The sequence below is a fragment of the Xenia sp. Carnegie-2017 genome, unplaced genomic scaffold (assembly GCF_021976095.1).
Source record: "Xenia sp. Carnegie-2017 unplaced genomic scaffold, XeniaSp_v1 HiC_scaffold_19, whole genome shotgun sequence".
In the NCBI taxonomy this organism is placed as follows: Eukaryota; Metazoa; Cnidaria; class Anthozoa; order Malacalcyonacea; family Xeniidae; genus Xenia; species Xenia sp. Carnegie-2017.
This window is the reverse complement of record NW_025813481.1, coordinates 12,070,383-12,088,122: the sequence shown is the minus strand read 5'-3', so window position 1 is coordinate 12,088,122 and position 17,740 is coordinate 12,070,383. Positions and strand designations below refer to the sequence as shown.

Below are 17,740 nucleotides of genomic sequence, written 5' to 3'. Positions count from 1 at the left end.
AATGTTGGTAAATATATCCATATTTTTGTATGTATAGCTTACACACAATTTACGAGAGTCTCGCATAAATTTGATTGTATATAACTTACCGTCATCCATGAAGTAACTTTTCATTCGTTGAAGGCAACTCTATAAATTCTGTATTATCCAAGGTAAATACATCGAACTTAGGAAATTCTGCAATCATAAATACATATTTATCAAATCTTCGTCTTTCTCACTCGTTGAAATGAAAAGATTAAAATAGAATGCTTGCACAGTTTTAATATTCAATCATTAAGGCGTTTAAATTACATGTAACATCATAACCTTCAACGCCACACGTCAACAAAGAAACTTTCCGTGATTATTAGCCTTAACATAGATGAAAATTTATAAAAATTAATCATACGCAGGAAGAAAATTTTCAGAAATTGTACTCATCCTTGTTAAACGTTACTTGCATCAATGTTTTAAAACATCCAACTGTATGAAGTTAATCGTCAAAAATCTACGATAATCATTTGATGCACGCCAAATAAGATTTTTTTTACAAATTATTGTCGAAACAAAAATATTTATCATAATAGTAGCAAAGTAGCTACATCTTAGGGGAAAGCTTATTATTCACAGATTCTAAAAATTATGATTACCCAACAAAACAACAAAATCACAAAAAAATTGTCACAGCAACAAGGTAGCTATAACAAGGTATAGAAAAGACTACTATCGTCAAGTTTCATCTTTATACACTTGATTTAAACAAATTAAGTTTACTTTCACCAATTATGATAAAGCTAGCACAATCAGGGACACCTTAAACTCAGTAAGGCAATGGGGTCTTTGTCAATGTGAACAAAATTGGAAGTTACTTTTTTCCGTACTAATCTCTATCAAGAAATTTAAATGTATTAAACAAAACACAATCCGCTTATTGTAATCACAGCAAACGGAACGTTTTATCGTATAACTGTTTAATGTTTGTGATTAACCATTGATTGCAGTCGACTAGATCTAAAAAAAAATACATGAGATTCTAAATTTGGACAACCGAATCAAACAAGGCGCTACCATGCAACACCTAATGAGAAGAAAAAAACCTTTAAGGGTGTTGGCATGTAAGATATACAGTATTAGAATTTAGAATAGTCCGTTCATCTAAAGTGCAAGAATTCATTGAAAAATGTGATATTACGCGTGTCAATGACAAACTTCATTGCATAACTATTTAAGATGCATCTATTTAAAATAACAAGAAAAAGATCTTTGTTCATTCGATACAAGCGATACCGAGAATTTGTCTATTTTTATTTTCCTATTATCATTCTAATCGAATTTTTCCTGGTAAATGTTCAAATGGTAAATGATATTACACGTGTCAATGACACACTTCATTGCATAACTATTTAAGATGCAACTATTTAAAATAACAAGAAAAAGATCTTTGTTCATTCGATACAAGCGATACCGAGAATTTGTCTATTTTTATTTTCCTATTATCATTCTAATCGAATTTTTCCTGGTAAATGTTCAAATGGTAAATGATATTACACGTGTCAATGACACACTTCATTGCATAACTATTTAAGATGCATCTATTTAAAATAACAAGAAAAAGATCTTTGTTCATTCGATACAAGCGATACCGAGAATTTGTCTATTTTTATTTTCCTATTATCATTCTAATCGAATTTTTCCTGGTAAATGTTTAAATGGTAAATGATATTACACGTGTCAATGACACACTTCATTGCATAACTATTTAAGATGCAAATATTTAAAATAACAAGAAAAAGATCTTTGTTCATTCGATACAAGCGATACCGAGAATTTGTCTATTTTTATTTTCCTATTATCATTCTAATCGAATTTTTCCTGGTAAATGTTCAAATGGTAAATGATATTACGCGTGTCAATGACACACTTCATTGCATAACTATTTAAGATGCAACTATTTAAAATAACAAGAAAAGATCTTTGTTCATTCGATACAAGCGATACCGAGAATTTGTCTATTTTATTTTCATATTATCATTCAATCGAATTTTTCCTGGTAAATGTTCAAAATTATTTCTTGTTAACTGTAACTAATAAGAGACTGAAAGATATGTGTTAAAAACAGAAATTGGGGATTTGTACATGGAATTAAAGACTGTTACGCTCAAAAAAACTAAATTGAATTTGTGAAGTCTTTTGTTTTGTATAAAGGTAATAATAAAATGTTAAGAGCTTTTCATTTAGGCATTGGAAGTTCCATTTAATCGCCAAGAGACTGACTTTCTATCTTATAGAAAAATCCAATACAAACTATTGGCGATTGAATCAAACGCCTGACGCGTGAAATGTTCTTAAAATGATCATTAGGGTATTGAAAGAATTCACAAATGCAATCTAGAATAGCAACGTGTAGTTTTTATCCAGTAAAAAACATGTCACAACTATGTTTGTAAAAATTCTCTCACCTTTAAAAGTTTCAACAACCTCCTCTTCTTCACTGTTTTTGCTTCCGTCTGACAGCACGAATGCCTTCTTCTGCAGCTCGTGACCTTGAGAGAAATAAATATTTCTTTTACAATGTAGCATTTCAAATTCAAAAGATCATAGCTGGAAAAACATGCTTTATGGAGATTTCTCTAAGCAGATTTCGTAAATGATTGCATTTCAGTATGCTCACAATCGTAAAGTTGAAATGTGTTTGAAAAAAGTATCCTCTACAAATAAACAGTTATTACAAATAAACATTAATTTCAACAAATCTTGCGTAAATCTACCAATAGCAAAACACAAATTGTTTATGAATGGACTGTTTCTTAAATTATTCAACTGGAATTTTCTTTATATCATACTGGATGATGGCTTGGGCAGCAAGAAAAAATCCTTACTTTATCGTTTCTGTCACCATTTTGTTGACCTTGCAACTGTTCATGAAAAAACTTCGGACATTCTGTGAATTTGACAAAATGCATTAACAAAAATAGGTACGCTTGCGTACACGTGGGAAGCCTGTAAAACAGGAGACGCAAAAAGATTGAAACAAGTGGAGTTGCAGTCACTTTAACACAGGATAATAATTTTCTAGTATGCATAAATTTAACAGTTCGCAATTGTTATGAGACCATCCGGCAATTGTGATGAAATATGAGTTATGCATGATCCCATTTATCTATGCTTCAAGACCTGGTATTTAAATTCTGTTCAAACAATATTACTATTTTGAAACATTTAATTCATTGATTGACAACTTGTTTTATCATGATACTTTGAACTCCTGATGCTAACAACAGAATTGTTATTAATTGTGGGGGATTGAAAAAAGGTTTGAACTTTTTGTAAATAAGAAATATGATAAAAAGACAGTGCATAGAATGACATGATGTCTGCCACTCTCTTGTTTTGCATAGCCTAATTTCTTGGACAAATAAAATAACTCACCTTCAATGTTGCAAACAGACCGTGAGACCTCTCCAAGAAAATTGTACAGCTCAATATTAGTGCAAACTAGATAGACAGTAATGATTAATTATAAACAAACATTAAAAATACTCATTGCAGATACATTTTCATTCAGTGACTGTGTCCAAGTTATGAAAAATACGCATGAATTTAGCATAATAATAATGGAATCCAACAATTATATACTTTTTTGGAGCCCATTTGCAGATAGTTGAGGTGTTTTTTTATTGCATAACAAAATAATGTGTTAATGAAAACTATTAGTAAGAAATAGCTTTAGGTGAACTTATGTAAGGAATTCTCTTTTCAATAATACAAAAATCAGGTGCACCTTTTACCTTTACATGAAAATACGATCTTTGGCCGACTCTAACCAGCAAGGGTGCGAATTTTTCCAAAGTATTTTTTCACAACAGAGGAATGTCTTCAGGAGAATGGGCCTGAAATTAAATAAGCAAATACTTGATTTAATAAAGTTCGATATAATTACTGGTAAACAAAATAATAGCACATAATAAATGGTTAAAATTTCTCAACTAAATAAGTCTTCATTTTCAACATATCACAAGTGCTTGATACCTTCATATCAATCACCAACAATTTACACATAAATTCATTCAATTTTCCTTGAGCTTCAAAGAAATAATCAAAAACAAATCCTAAAACACTTCTCCAATGTTTTTCCAGAAATATATCCCACAATTACCCATGACATCATTTTTGTCTAACTTGGACATTTGTTTACTGGACTTTTTAATGTCATGGCATTTTTCATTTTATCTTAGTATAAATTGCGTTAATCATGTCAGGTGATACCACAAATAAAAATAAGCCTTCACTTTTTAGCCCTTGTTCAAGCTTTAATTTAATATCATACTGCAACTGATCTCACTATATCTCATTCAAATTTAATTATAAATTACATACTTGAATAATTACAAGCTAATATGCACAAAACCAACAAAAGAGCCTGAAAGGGAAATTTTATCTATAACCATTAACCAATACCTGCATAAAACTATTTTGATTTAAGTTCATTTTGTAAATATTTATATTTTTGCTAACATTTAATAAAGATGTTTCCATTTAAAAAAAATTCAAAACATTCATCTTACTTGTCCCCAGTTACTTTCTTCAGTCGATAATAAAACTTATTGTTTTTCCATGGCCTGATGTCTTTTGAACAGCCATAAACGTCTGCCATCCACAGCAATCAAACACAAGTTCCTAAACTGCATAAATGATCGGTGTAAACTAACAAACCAACAAGAGCCTAGAGAGGAAATTTGATCTATAAAAAACATTAACCCATATATATCCATCATATATCTCATATCTACTCACATTGAAGAGTTGATGATAAACAAACTGTGAATCATTGTGATATCTACATATACTAAACCTATAATAATATATTTCTCGTTTACTTAACTAACTTTGATGATTACAATACTATTTTCATGTGAGTTCATTTCGTAAATATTTACTCATTTTATTTATATTATAAGTACAAAACCAAGAGAAGAGCTTTGAGAGCAAACAAATGTAAAACCAATTCATACTGTCACTACCGACTCACCCTGAATGGCTGATGATAAACAAACTGTGAATCATTGTAAAATCCACAGATAATAAAACCTATAAAAATATATTTCTCCTATACTTAACTAGCTTAATGGTTATAAAACTATTTTCATGTAAGTTCATTTCGTAAATATTTGCTGCCACGCATCAGCGTGGCAGCACACTAATCTTGACATGTCTCGGCCCATTCCTATACTCGACCTATATAGAGGTAAAATTAGAAAATTAAACGAGACTTACCTGAAGTCGAAGTTTGATTGAAATTCTATGAGTTACTGTTCAGGAACTAGGAAGTCATGTGAGATAGAGCGCGCGATATCAAGATCAGTTTTTAAAAATTTGCGAACGTCCACATAGATATTGGGAGGCAAGTAGTATTTAACATCATTTGAAAAGAAGTAAGTTAGTAGTTGGGTGGGTGACTTCTAGTTCCTGAACAGTAACTCATAGAATTTCAATCAAACTTCGACTTCAGGTAAGTCTCGTTTAATTTTCTAATTCTATTTCGTCACTGTTCTACGTCACTAGGAAGTCATGTGAGATTTTAAAGCAATGTGGACATGAGCAATAACTAATAACAAAAGAATATAATTGAAATTTCACATTTCAAGTCTCACAAATGGCAGAAAGTAGATCATTGCCAAAGTTCTTCGCCTCAATTGGTTTATTATAAAATGTTTGAAAAGTTTGTTCATTACGCCATGTAGCTGCATTCATAATAGTGTCCATAGAAATATTCAATGCATTTGCCGCAGAAGTTGATGCAGTTCTAGTGCTGTGTGCACTGTAAACCTCAGTATTTATACCAGCATCCTTTAACACGTATTTTAACCATCAGGAAATGGTCGCTGAAGTGACCGAATGATAAGGTTTTTGATAGCTCAATAAGAGTTGTCTTGCACCATTTCGTATGGGTGCAGTGACATTTAGATAATGGGACAAGTAATTGAATACACATAACCCAGGCTCTGGTGGATAAGCCCGAAATTCTAAAGGAGCAGCATGCTTACCAGGTTTAGATGTTTTGAGCAGTTGGTGCACATGAAAAACTATTCGATCTTCTTTCTTCTCCATATGAGAAATATCCAATGCATGAAGTGTTTGGCATCGCTGACCAGATAACAAAGCTAATAGCATTACTGTTTTTAGTGTTAATGATTTCAAACTGAGATCTTTGGGAGGGTGGAGATTTCGAAGATGTTCGAATACCACTGAAACGTCCCAGACCATGGCATATCTAGGAAGAGCTGGTCTTGCAACAAATACACCTTTAACAAACCTAGCAACGAGTGGATGTGTACCAAACGAGATGCCACTTGGTAGCATTAGGATAGTAGATAAGGCGCTCCTTGCAGTATTAATACCACTGTATGATAAACCTTCCTGGTATAATTTTGTAAGAAAATTAATGCCCTCCTCTACAGAGGACGCGACAGGATCGATATTGTTTGCATTGCAATATTGTCGCCAACGGTTAAGGTATGTAGAATATTGCTTTGGTACCGGTCCGCCAGGACTGCTGGATGATTTGAGAAGCCTCTGGTGAAATGCCTCTATCAGAGAGGAGTTCCCCGATAAATGGCAAAGTAGTAGCTCCAGTTTTGTATGGAGAGGGTGGATTTGATCCGGATGAGCTGGAAGAATTAAGGTCATTCTTCCTCTAGGTAAAACAACAGGATGTGCTATTAGCATCTGCATTAAAGCTGGCCACAAACTTTGTGTTGGCCAGTTAGGGACTAAGACTAGTCCTGTGCTTTTATCTTGTACTATTTTTTGTAACACTTGCGAAACTATGCTAAAAGGCGGGAACGTATAAAATGTATAATTGGTCCACGATATCGTAAAGGCGTTGACAGCTATAGCATACGGGTCAGGTTGGTATGAAACATAGGGTTTCACTTGATGATTCAACCTTGACGCAAACAAATCAATGTTCGGAGTTACGTCTAGTTTTTGAATGGCACACGTAAACAGAGTCTTGTTCAACTGCCATTCTGTTTCTCTGCGTGATATTCGAGATTCTCGATCCGCAGTGACATTTTGTAATCCTGGAATGTGCGCTGCTGTCAACCAAATATCATACGAAATGCAGCAGGTCCAGATATTGCATGTCAACTTGTGAATAGACCTTGAGTGACATGTGCCCATTTGATTAATGCAAGCTACAGCGGTAGTATTATCAATTAATACCTTAACATGCTGACCTTTTAGTTCTGAAGAAAACGACTCAAGGGCAAACAATACCGCAAGAATTTCCAAATAATTTATATGATTTGAAGCCTCCAAGGGCGTCCAGTTACCCCAGCACATACACCATTTAGGAGCAGCCCCACCCTGTCAACGACGCATCTGTTGTTAGGCATTTACTAGGTTCATTGTGAGTAATTTGCCTGTAAGTCGTGCATATTGATGACTGCCACCATCGTAAATCATGTATGGCCTCTGAAGACAGGGTCATTGTCTTGTCAAAATTACCCGGTTTAAGTTAAGGGCATCGCTTTTATCCATTTCCAGCCAGCGATAATGCAACTGACCGTACATTACGCCCGGAGGCAAGAAGTTAGAGTGCCCAAAACCGAGAAACATCCCTTATTTTAGGGTGAAGCTTGTAGCAGCTCATAACACATGCGTTTTATCTTCTCAGCTCGTTCCGTCGTTACAGATATTTGCATAAGAACTGAGTTAAGTCGGAAACCCAAAAAAGTAATTACTTGTGAGGGAACTAAAACTGACTTATCCGGATGTACGTAAAACCCACTTCACTAAATAAACAGATGGTATCTCGAATATTCCGAACACAGGAAACATATGTGTCGGATGTCAGCCAAGTATCATCAATAAATCCAACCGAAATATGTCCTTTTTGACGTAAATTTGAAAAAACAGGTTTGAGGAGTTTCGTAAATTTTCGAGGGCAGATGGCTAGGCCGTTTGGAAAACAGACAAATTTATATAGTTGCCCTCTCCACCAAAATTTGAGAAATTTTTGATATGCTGGGTGAATAGGTACGGAATAGTAAGCATCTTTGAGATCGATGGATGCCATAAAACAATTTGGTTTCATAAGCCTAATAGCTGACCAAACACACTCCATTTTAAAATGGTGATATCTGACATGCCTGTTTAAGGATTTCAGATTAAGAATCATGCGAAAAGAACCGTCTTTTTTGGGGCAAGTGAAAATTGGAGATATAAATTCCCCTGATTCAGGGTGAGAAATCTGCAAAACGCCTTTTTTGCGTAATTTGTTTATTTCTAAATCAATATTGTTCATTTCAACCTCGGGAAGCTGTAGTTGCTTGGGTAAAGCTCTTTGAATCGGAATTGTGTCAAATTCAATTGTTTGTCCGGACACTGTCTCTAAGATTTCCTTATCAGAGATGAGTGTTTCCCATGCACTTAACTAATTTGATATGCTGCCAGCCTGATTGGTCTCCAAGCTTTTATTCAAATACGCTATTAGCGTGGGTACAAAAGAAGAATACTGGTTTACCTGTAAAGTCTTAAAATTTCTTAAAAATTCAGCGTTTTCTACTTGCGATCGTTCATTGTGTCCGATCGTTTCTTCCCGAATTGGTTCCTTTTCGACCGATAGGGAGTGTTGCCCTGATGACGGGATAAAAAATGGCGCCATTGTCGTTTCCCTTGTTTGGAATGTTGCTGCCAAATGGTGTTAGACGAGCTTGTTGTCGCGTTGCCAATTTTGTTGGATGTGCGAATATGATTAATTTGGGTTTGCAATTCATCTCCAAACAAATATTTCGTAATGGGAACATGCGATGCGCATAAAGTACTAAATTCTCGATGGAGATTGGGACGTATAGCGTCCCGTCGTCGTTGAGACAATTCAAAACTTACATGTCCCAGAATCGCTATGATATCAGCGTTCATACGAACAAGATTATCAATATTCAGTTCGCTGCTGTTATTGCGGGCAACCAACAAATCATTGGTGGTTTGTGCTGCTATATGACCGACATTCGTCAGGGCGGATTGAATGGCACTCAATTGTAAATCACGCCCTCTAGCTGTGCGGTCTAATTTCCCCCAAATTTCGGGGTTTACCTTAGGTACAATAAGGCGATCGCAGTTCTTAGGCCTAAAATATTTGGCCTGTTTTTTCTTCAATTGCTCGTCGCTCAGCTTATTCAGCCAACGCTGGTTGATAATTGAGGCGAGCTTCTCGTTGACGATTGGTGAAGTTTTCTCAGTTTCGTCTAGAGTCTGCGAAATCTCTTCCAGCAACGGGTCCACGGCTAGTTGTTCTGCTTCAGAATTGCGCTTGGTCGAAGGTTCTACGTTTTATGCCAACAAGACTTCACAATCTGCGTCATGCCCTGATTCAGGGACTAAAGCACTTGCTTTCCTCTTACGAGTAGATTCTACTGTAGAGGATACTGACGTTTGCTGCATTAACCTGAGTGATTCACTCATTGCAGACATTGCCTCACTCATCCTACAAAGGGCCGTTGCCACATTCAAATTCTTTGATGTGACTTGCACTTCTTCGCTTTCTTCATCATGTCATCTTGTTCATCTGTCAGCTCAGAAGTGATTTCATTGACATGGATCTCTTGACTTGTGACTTCCTAGTGACGTAGAACAGTGACGAAATAGAATCTCGATTTGTGTCTGTCTGTTAACATTTCCGGGGGGGATTTTTACGGAATGAGGGGGGAAGAACAATCACAATAAGGTAGAACCTTTCGGAACTCGTGTCAGTTTCTCTTTGATTTTAAATGTCTGGAATCCGAATAGATATGCGGCCTAAACAACGTTATACAGTAGATACCAAAATCGAGTGATTACCGACATCAATTATACATATTTCGTTTGGCGAAAAACACATGAAATGGATTCACCGTGCCGTATTTAGCCAGCTCGGTTCACATATTTTATCTTGCACTCTATGATCGTACGGTGAGAAAAATGTAGTGTAAGCATGTATTTATTTTTGTTCGAGCTTTTATTATTACTTGAAATATCGGTGTGGATTTAACAAAACGTCAAAAATAATTTAAACGCATGGTGCGAGTTCAACCATGAAATATGAATTATGAATACGATGAAACGTTTGCCCTTTGTGATAACTTATCATCATTTTTTCGCAGTCGCACAGAATCATCGGAAAAAAGCTTCTATCAAAATGTTATAAAGGAAATGATGGAAACGAAACTACAGTTTTATAATATAGTCCGCTCTACGTTTGTAAACATGCGTTCGATCGATCGTTTGAGTAAACAAAGTATCGTACTTTTAATCAAAAAGCAATTTAAAGACTCAAAAGAATCAAAACCATCAAGACATTTAAAAGAATCAAAAAATTGTTTTCGTTCGAAATGGTAATGAATTTATCTTTAAAATTATTTGAAACGTGAAATGAAATAAGATGTAAAGCACGGGAGTTATTTTTCGCCGGAAATCAACCGTCGACTTTCAGAACGCGTGCCTTTGTTTGCATGTATACCAAATAAGGTATGGCACGTTTGAAAGGCCCGTTCACTCGATCCGATTTGTCGGATCCGGTTTTGTCAGATCCTAAAAACGGATCGTGTGAGCACATATAAAGTTAGTCTCCGACAGTCGGATCCGTCAATCTAAAAAAGAGGATAGAAATAGCCTGGAATATAATGACTAGCCAAATTATATATGTTTGAAAAAGACTTGGAAACAAGAAGAAAAGTACGCAAATATATCGATAAATGGACAACACAAATGGCTGCTCTCAAGATTATAAATATCTAAACGTATCTAAATATCAACACAACTATCTGACCGTCTGAACAAGCAATCAAAAGACGGAACCAAAACAATAGGATCTGACAAATCGGAACGTGTAAACAGGCCTTCAGATAGAAAGAAAACTCTACACATGGCGAAATAAACCTTGCCAACGCAAAGCTAAAAGTTAGAGACAAGCATGTAAAATTTCTTTCTCTATCATTCTAATCACCCAATCATAACGTATGTATGAAACCACCTAGAATGCTTTACACGGAGGTGGCTCCAATGGATGTCACTACGTTCTGAACCCTGCAATTTTTCCAGATAAGGGGTCGGGGCAGCAATCCCCCCTTGCGATAGCAACTTCTAGTTTATTATATTATTGCTAACATTTAACCAACATTTAAAAGCGATGTTTCCATTTAAAAAAAATTAAGATTCATGTAATCATCTTACTTGTCCCCAGACCACTGAAGACTCAACGGCCTTTACCAGCTGGCTCACCTAACTTATCTTTAATTATGGTCGTGAAGATTTTCGTCTCAATCCCATGATCCTAATTGATAACAAGTCAATAAATTGGAAGAGTCCCAAACAGTTATAAAATATAACGACAGATGAAACACCATGCACTGGGTACAAGGAGAGATGTTCTGTTTTAGTCGATTTTAATTTTGTTTAGAAAAACGTATTTTGAGATAGGAATGGAATGACCTTTAGTTTTTTATGAATATGCTACAGAGTCTCCGGAATCTACAAACATGCTAAGACCTTAAATATAGACTGCATTCTGGAAAATAGCTTTGTTCAAATCCTGAGTTTAATAAATACTTCTCATTCTACTCGCTACGAACGGATCGAGAAGCTCTTTCGTTTCTCTGGAAACCAAAATATCAACTTAGTTGACTGTACCAACGAAACTAAAAACCTCTGTGTTATTTTATTACTAGCATGTTTGTGTTTATGAAAAGGAAAGAAAAATGGAGAGTGAATTTCCGTAAAGAATAAAGAATTTTGATGCACTCATTTTTATACCAACTTATTGTAACAAATGATTATGGAAGTATCAAAGTATGAAATGAACGATGAATACAAACGTTATTTGCGAAGTCCATTTCATTATCAGGTATTGCTGGCAACTTGATTCTATTGCTGTATGAAATCTTTTTTAACTTATCATTAACAACAAAGTGTATGTCACTTAATTTTATCAGCTGCTTTTCCACCAAACTGAAACTCGCAGTCTGGCACTGTAAAGTATTTACTTTGTTCTGTTATAAAATAGATTTGACTATGTTCTTGTGGAGTTTTAAGAAAACATATATCAAAAAACAATTTTCTACCTCTTTCCAGCAACTCAGTAAATACCTTTGCAATGACGCAAGAAAAGAGAGGGTCATAGCTGAGCCATCAAAAACACAATTGGTGACAAAAACTGGTTCACGTGATCTTCCATTTAATGTTAAACTAAAGCACTCACGAAGCAATATACGACCAATCAAACATATGACTAAAAATTTGAGCATGTATTTCATTTACACTACGTTACTCTTCAGTATTAAAAATTACAGGTCGATCAAGGTTTGTCTGAGAAAACGATGATTAATCATTGGTTATTGATGATTGATTACACATTTAAGTGTAGTGTACAAAGAAAAGTTAAAAACAAACGACAAACCCGATTGCTAATTACAAAATAACATTTCTGTTTTGTTTTCTTTAGAAGACCAACCCCAACAGCCATTGCAAGTTGAAAACAAGACTAGCAATAGAATATGTTCGTAGTCTTCTCCTGGATAAACCACCACAAGATCGTCCCGTATCTAGACAAAATAGTTTGAGAAAAAATGGACCGCTGAAGACTCTCTTTTTCCGGCAAGATTTCTTTCTAAGCCTAGCGTTGCCAAATGTCTAGGCATCCAAAATGTAAATTCCCAAATTGAGGATTACGCTTTTCTTGAAAAATCTTATCGAGGACCTTTTTGGAGAGCTAAGCAATTTTTTATTAGCATCTCTATATTGAGATGAGCAGATATTTCTACAAATGAAATGTCGCAAAGTTTTATCATTTCGTTTAGCTTGGATTTTTTGTGCTATTCACTTCTAGATTGCTTCAAGAACTCTTTCGATGGTTTGCAAGTTTATGAAAACGTCCAAAGTCCGGATGTAACAAGGTTTTCTTCAGCCAGCCAACGAATCTCTCAAAACATCTTGACCGTTGATCTTCGTAGGCAGTCGCTGGCAGAACAATGTGAGACAATTCAACTAGATCATGGTGATGGTGTAAAAGGGCATGATAGAAATGACTTTGCACAAAATCAACGAATCATTTCTGTAAATGAAGAAGCAAATGACAATGTTATTGATATTCGTGATTCTAATGCTTCCAAACAGGCAGCTGGTATTGATGTTTGGACTGGTCAACTTTCTAAAGGTGAAAGTGATTTAGATAGCAAGAAATCATGTAACACAGATCCTTTAGATAGAATCTATGATGCAGATATTCATAATGTTAGTAGCTCACATGATGATAAGGACAATCATCTAAAATCAACTCATTGTAATGTGGAATTATCTTCCAGTGATAGCGTAAAAATCGACGATGATGTTTATGAAGAACTAATCATTAAAAAGTTATCAGTTTCTTCAAGAACGTGCTACTTTTTGACAGAAAATGTCTTTAATTTGCAGGAGATTCGTGCTTCACAAAAGAAAACTAAATGCAGAGTAACAAACATGTCTCGTATTAATTCAACAGAAGAAAACAAAGATGACTCTTACTTCTCCAAGTTCCAAGAAAAACATATTGAACATGATAGTTATTCAAACTTAGATCGACAAAATACCAACTACTCAGAAATGTTACAAAAAAGTGCACAATGCAACCGTCAAATTCAAGAAACACCATTTATTCAAGGAAAAAAAATACCAAACGTAAATCAGACGAGGACAGTGTCCACGTGAGAGATATTTGGAAAGCTTTGGTAGACGGTGGCTATGACGTTTCTAGAAAAGAAATCTCAAAATACAAAGTTGAGTTGACAGATTCAAGACAAAAATCTGCACCCTCGAAACGAAACAGTTTTATAAATCATCAAAAGACAAATCCTGTTCTTCGAAATAAGTCTGCAAATTACAACAAGGAGAGCATTGAAATTCCTGTGAATAAATCAATGGGTTGCTTTTTGCCAAATGATAAAAAACTTCAATGTTTTGTCCCCAAACTAGATGACAAAAAAGAGGTACATATAGCTAAAATGTGACATTGATATTTTTTAGTTTATGAGTTTATATCAGCTCAACAAAAAAGTTGATACTTAGATTGGAGAGTGAAATGACCATCTGCTTCACTTCTTGTAGTTAGAACAAAACAAAGGAAATTTTAAAAACGGTGAGACCAATCAGCTTGAAATTATTGCAGTAAGGAAACCCATGAATAAGCTATCAAGGTAAAACTTTAAATTGAAAAACAAATAATCAGTAAATTTCATAGAATATTCACAAACCTTGTTTTTTATTTAGAAATGAAAAAGTCTCCGATTTCTCTCGATGGAAGTTTGAAGTCAACACGAGCCCGAAATTGGGTCATTTTTTGTACTTTGCATATTGTTTGAATATAAATCAAAACAGGTATATTGATTTGTAGCTACTGTCATCTGTACTTAATAGAAAATATCTTTTGCTTTCACGAATTTGGGGCTTGCATTTAGGTTGTCTATACAACTACGGTGCAAAATAAGATCACGTCTTTGGGGATTGCTATTTGGCTATAGACTTGTTTTTAATAAACGAAGTCAGAAATAACAGAAGCAGTGTCTTTAAGAGAGTTTTCAAATCAATTTATTGCCATTAAGTCTTAGGTGCATTTGGTAGTGACATGGGTTTTCCAAACGTAGTCCAAGATCCTGAATGTTCCGTAGAAGGTTGCGTTTATGAACTATCGTCAGAATATCTACCGCTTTTGGATATATGTATTGCTTCTCCAAAGGTAAACCAACCACTTTTAAATTTTCCCTTGACACTTAATTTGCTAGTCCTCCATCCTCTTTCTATCAGCCTAACAAAAATTTTTTGCAATAATAACAGGGAATCAGCATTTATATACTTGCAGGCAATATATCCAATACAAAAGTTGAAAATTCAACCATATACTGTACAATTTGAACAATCAAATAAGCAAATATAATGTATAAATCTATATCAATGATTATGCTTCTCTAGCATTACAAGAGACTGGTTCTACCTGTTTGGATGTGTGAAAATCCTGCTCGATTTGAGCATGGTATATGTCAACAATGTGTTGCTACAGTTGTTTATGTTGCTCAAGAAAAATATATCTCGCCAGGTGAGTGAAGCTTTCGTTTCCTCTTACATACCAAAAGCTATTTTCTTTTCACGATTTCATTCCCAACTTGCAATATGATTTTGAATGCAAAACTCATTGAAAATTCAAACAATGCCACACAAACTCGGGTTTTATGAAAGCCAATAAAACCAAGCACAAATAAACTTATCATAGGAAGACATGATGGAAGGCGTTTTTACCGAAATTTATATTTTTTCCTACATTTTGTGCAACTGGATAATTCAGTTACCTTGAAGTAGTACTTTATAAGAACTGATTTACTTACTCCAAACTAAGTTGAATATTTAAAAGGTTTCAGTATAAATCACGAAAAGTTTCAGGTATAAATCACGCTTTCGCCCTTTGAGAATACTTTTTAAGTAACCAACATGAGCGCAAGTCAACACGTAATGCTGTTCATCTTACAGCAGAACAAAGTCAACGCGCCATAAATTGATCTATTGGGCTCATCATCTCGACTTACCATAACATTGTTGGATAGCTGTTGCATTTCTATTTTCTTACGTGGGTCAACATAACGTAATTCGATGTAATCTGAAGCTTTCTATTCAAATTTGTCATCGATTTCTTGCTTTAAAACATTCTCAGTCTTTGATTCGTCAACTTCAAGATACATATGACGATAATTCATCTCATCAGTAGGACGTGCTGTACCATACTTGCCACAAAGCCAAGGAAAACTGCAAATGTGGAAAAGTGAAGATATTCGATGCCTTATCGTCGTCTCAAATAAGTCAAAATTGACGTAAAAGCGATAAAAAACATTTACCTTTTCAAATTTTCATGGACGCTCTCTTTAATTTTGTGATCCTTTTTGAGAAAACGTTCTTTAAATTCGACTGTGTTGGGAGTGGAAGGTTCATCTACAAAATACTACACAAAATGAATGTCACTGGACTTTGAATCTTCTAAAACACAAATATCAAATTTACCAGTTTTTGAAGATGACTTGAAACTACGAGAAGTAATTGAATTCAGAATTTTTTCTTTGCTGCCACTGGAAGGTTCATCTAGAAAATTTAACACAAAACAATGTCACTGGACTTTGAATCTCCCAAACAAAAAATATCAAATTTACCAATTTTTGAAGTTGACTTGGCACTCAGAAGATTAATTTTTCTCTTTTCTTCAACTAAAAGGTTAAAGTTATCATTATTCACTCATGAAAATATTTCGAGAATTCTTAGCTACAATCCTCAGCACTGTTTAAACATAATTTATTATAATTATTTCAATTTATGATTTTCTCACTAATAAAAAATCCCAGCACATTAGATATACCTTTGAATGTTGATGCACTGCTTCTTGGTTCTTCAAGACAGGTATACGAAAATGAACTTGACTCTAAAACAAATAAAAGATAGCGTAAAACACATAAACTCTTTCACCTCAGTAAAGACCATGCCAGGTTTTTTTAAACAGGAATATACAGAGCCATTTCGAATTTGAATTATAGGATAGTTGTATCATTCGAACTTTTAACACCTTTTGATAAAAATATGACAGAAAATCATCATATATTTGCGCATAGATCGTGAAATAAATATTTAGCTAAGCAATCGATGTTTTCTAATGACAATGCAAAGTAAAACCTTACAACTGTAAATATGATCATGGAGCTATATAACATAGGTACTTTGTGGAAACTCAGCAGCAGAGTATAAGAATAAATAATTATGCAGGTATTTGATTTACGTTTATTTCCATCAATTACTTTGTTTTCCACATAATGTATGGTATCTTGAAATATTTGCTAGAGTAATTACATAAAATCAAGCAATATCAAATACAAATATATTTTATAATTTAGGAAAACAAGTAGAGTGAAAATTACAATCAAAGTTTCGACATTGTAAATTGTAAATTGAACTCTATATATAGCTACTTAATTTGTATACACTAAAAATAATTTCAAATGCTTTACTTACTCGTAAAATGTTTTTTGAGATCAGGTCTTGTTTTCCAGTCAGTTAACCTTATGACTTTGTGCACCAGAAGAGGAAACTCTGGGAAAACTTGCAGGAAATATTCTTTATAGTTGCCTTGCTTCACATTTGGTGATAGGCGTGGACCAGGTTTATCATGCCAGTTCAAGTGAACGTTTCGTATAAATCTTAGGCCACCTGCCCAATGTTGTCTCATTTTCTCTAAATATGTTTGTATGTAACCAATTCATTCATAACCATATGTAACCAAAAAAGTGAAAAAAAATTTAAATGAAAAAAAAACACTTTTAGAAGTGGACTTAATTAAACACATGTAGTTTTCTTTAATTGGTTATTTATGCCTCTCGTCTTTAGCACAAATGGCCCCATATAATACTCATCATGTTTGAAACACCACACATGATGAGTATTGTATTTAATATAATTAGTACTTTTTACTTTTACGCTACTTAAAAGCTACTTAAGCTTTAACGCATAATCCCATGCGCAATACTTGTGTTTTGGACTGTTTGTGAATAGCATGGTGTAACTGTCTTTCTTGAATAGATGGGTAAATCTTAGTTAAAATGTCCAAAAAGGAGTTAGAAAAAGTTAGCTTACCCTTACGACTTAAGTCGACTGGAAATATATTATAAGTCGGTATGTAATTTTTTTGAGTTTTTTTTGGTAAGATTGATTCTGGGTGTAT

General features: G+C 34.3%; 2 protein-coding genes and 2 long non-coding RNA genes across 8 annotated transcripts in view; 2 read left to right on the top strand and 2 right to left on the bottom strand.

Moving 5' to 3' along the window:
• Positions 1-17,740, bottom strand: part of LOC124438160 — a 120,356-nt gene that overhangs the window by 72,279 nt on the left and 30,337 nt on the right. The window lies entirely within an intron of this gene.
• On the top strand, positions 9,609-10,715 carry LOC124438202. Its single transcript, XR_006946011.1, has 2 exons — positions 9,609-9,936; positions 10,128-10,715. It is a non-coding gene; the product is annotated as an uncharacterized LOC124438202 (long non-coding RNA).
• On the top strand, positions 12,791-14,428 carry LOC124438207. The gene is made up of 3 exons (XR_006946016.1): positions 12,791-13,174; positions 13,432-14,189; positions 14,263-14,428. It is a non-coding gene; the product is annotated as an uncharacterized LOC124438207 (long non-coding RNA).
• On the bottom strand, positions 14,226-17,272 carry LOC124438181. Its single transcript, XM_046988200.1, has 7 exons — positions 17,035-17,272; positions 16,388-16,450; positions 16,185-16,238; positions 16,039-16,116; positions 15,876-15,969; positions 15,570-15,786; positions 14,226-14,797 (listed from the first exon to the last, which is right to left on the bottom strand). Exons 1-6 carry the CDS (start codon positions 17,246-17,248, stop codon positions 15,651-15,653), a joined length of 639 nt encoding a protein of 212 aa, XP_046844156.1. The 5' UTR covers positions 17,249-17,272; the 3' UTR covers positions 14,226-14,797; positions 15,570-15,650.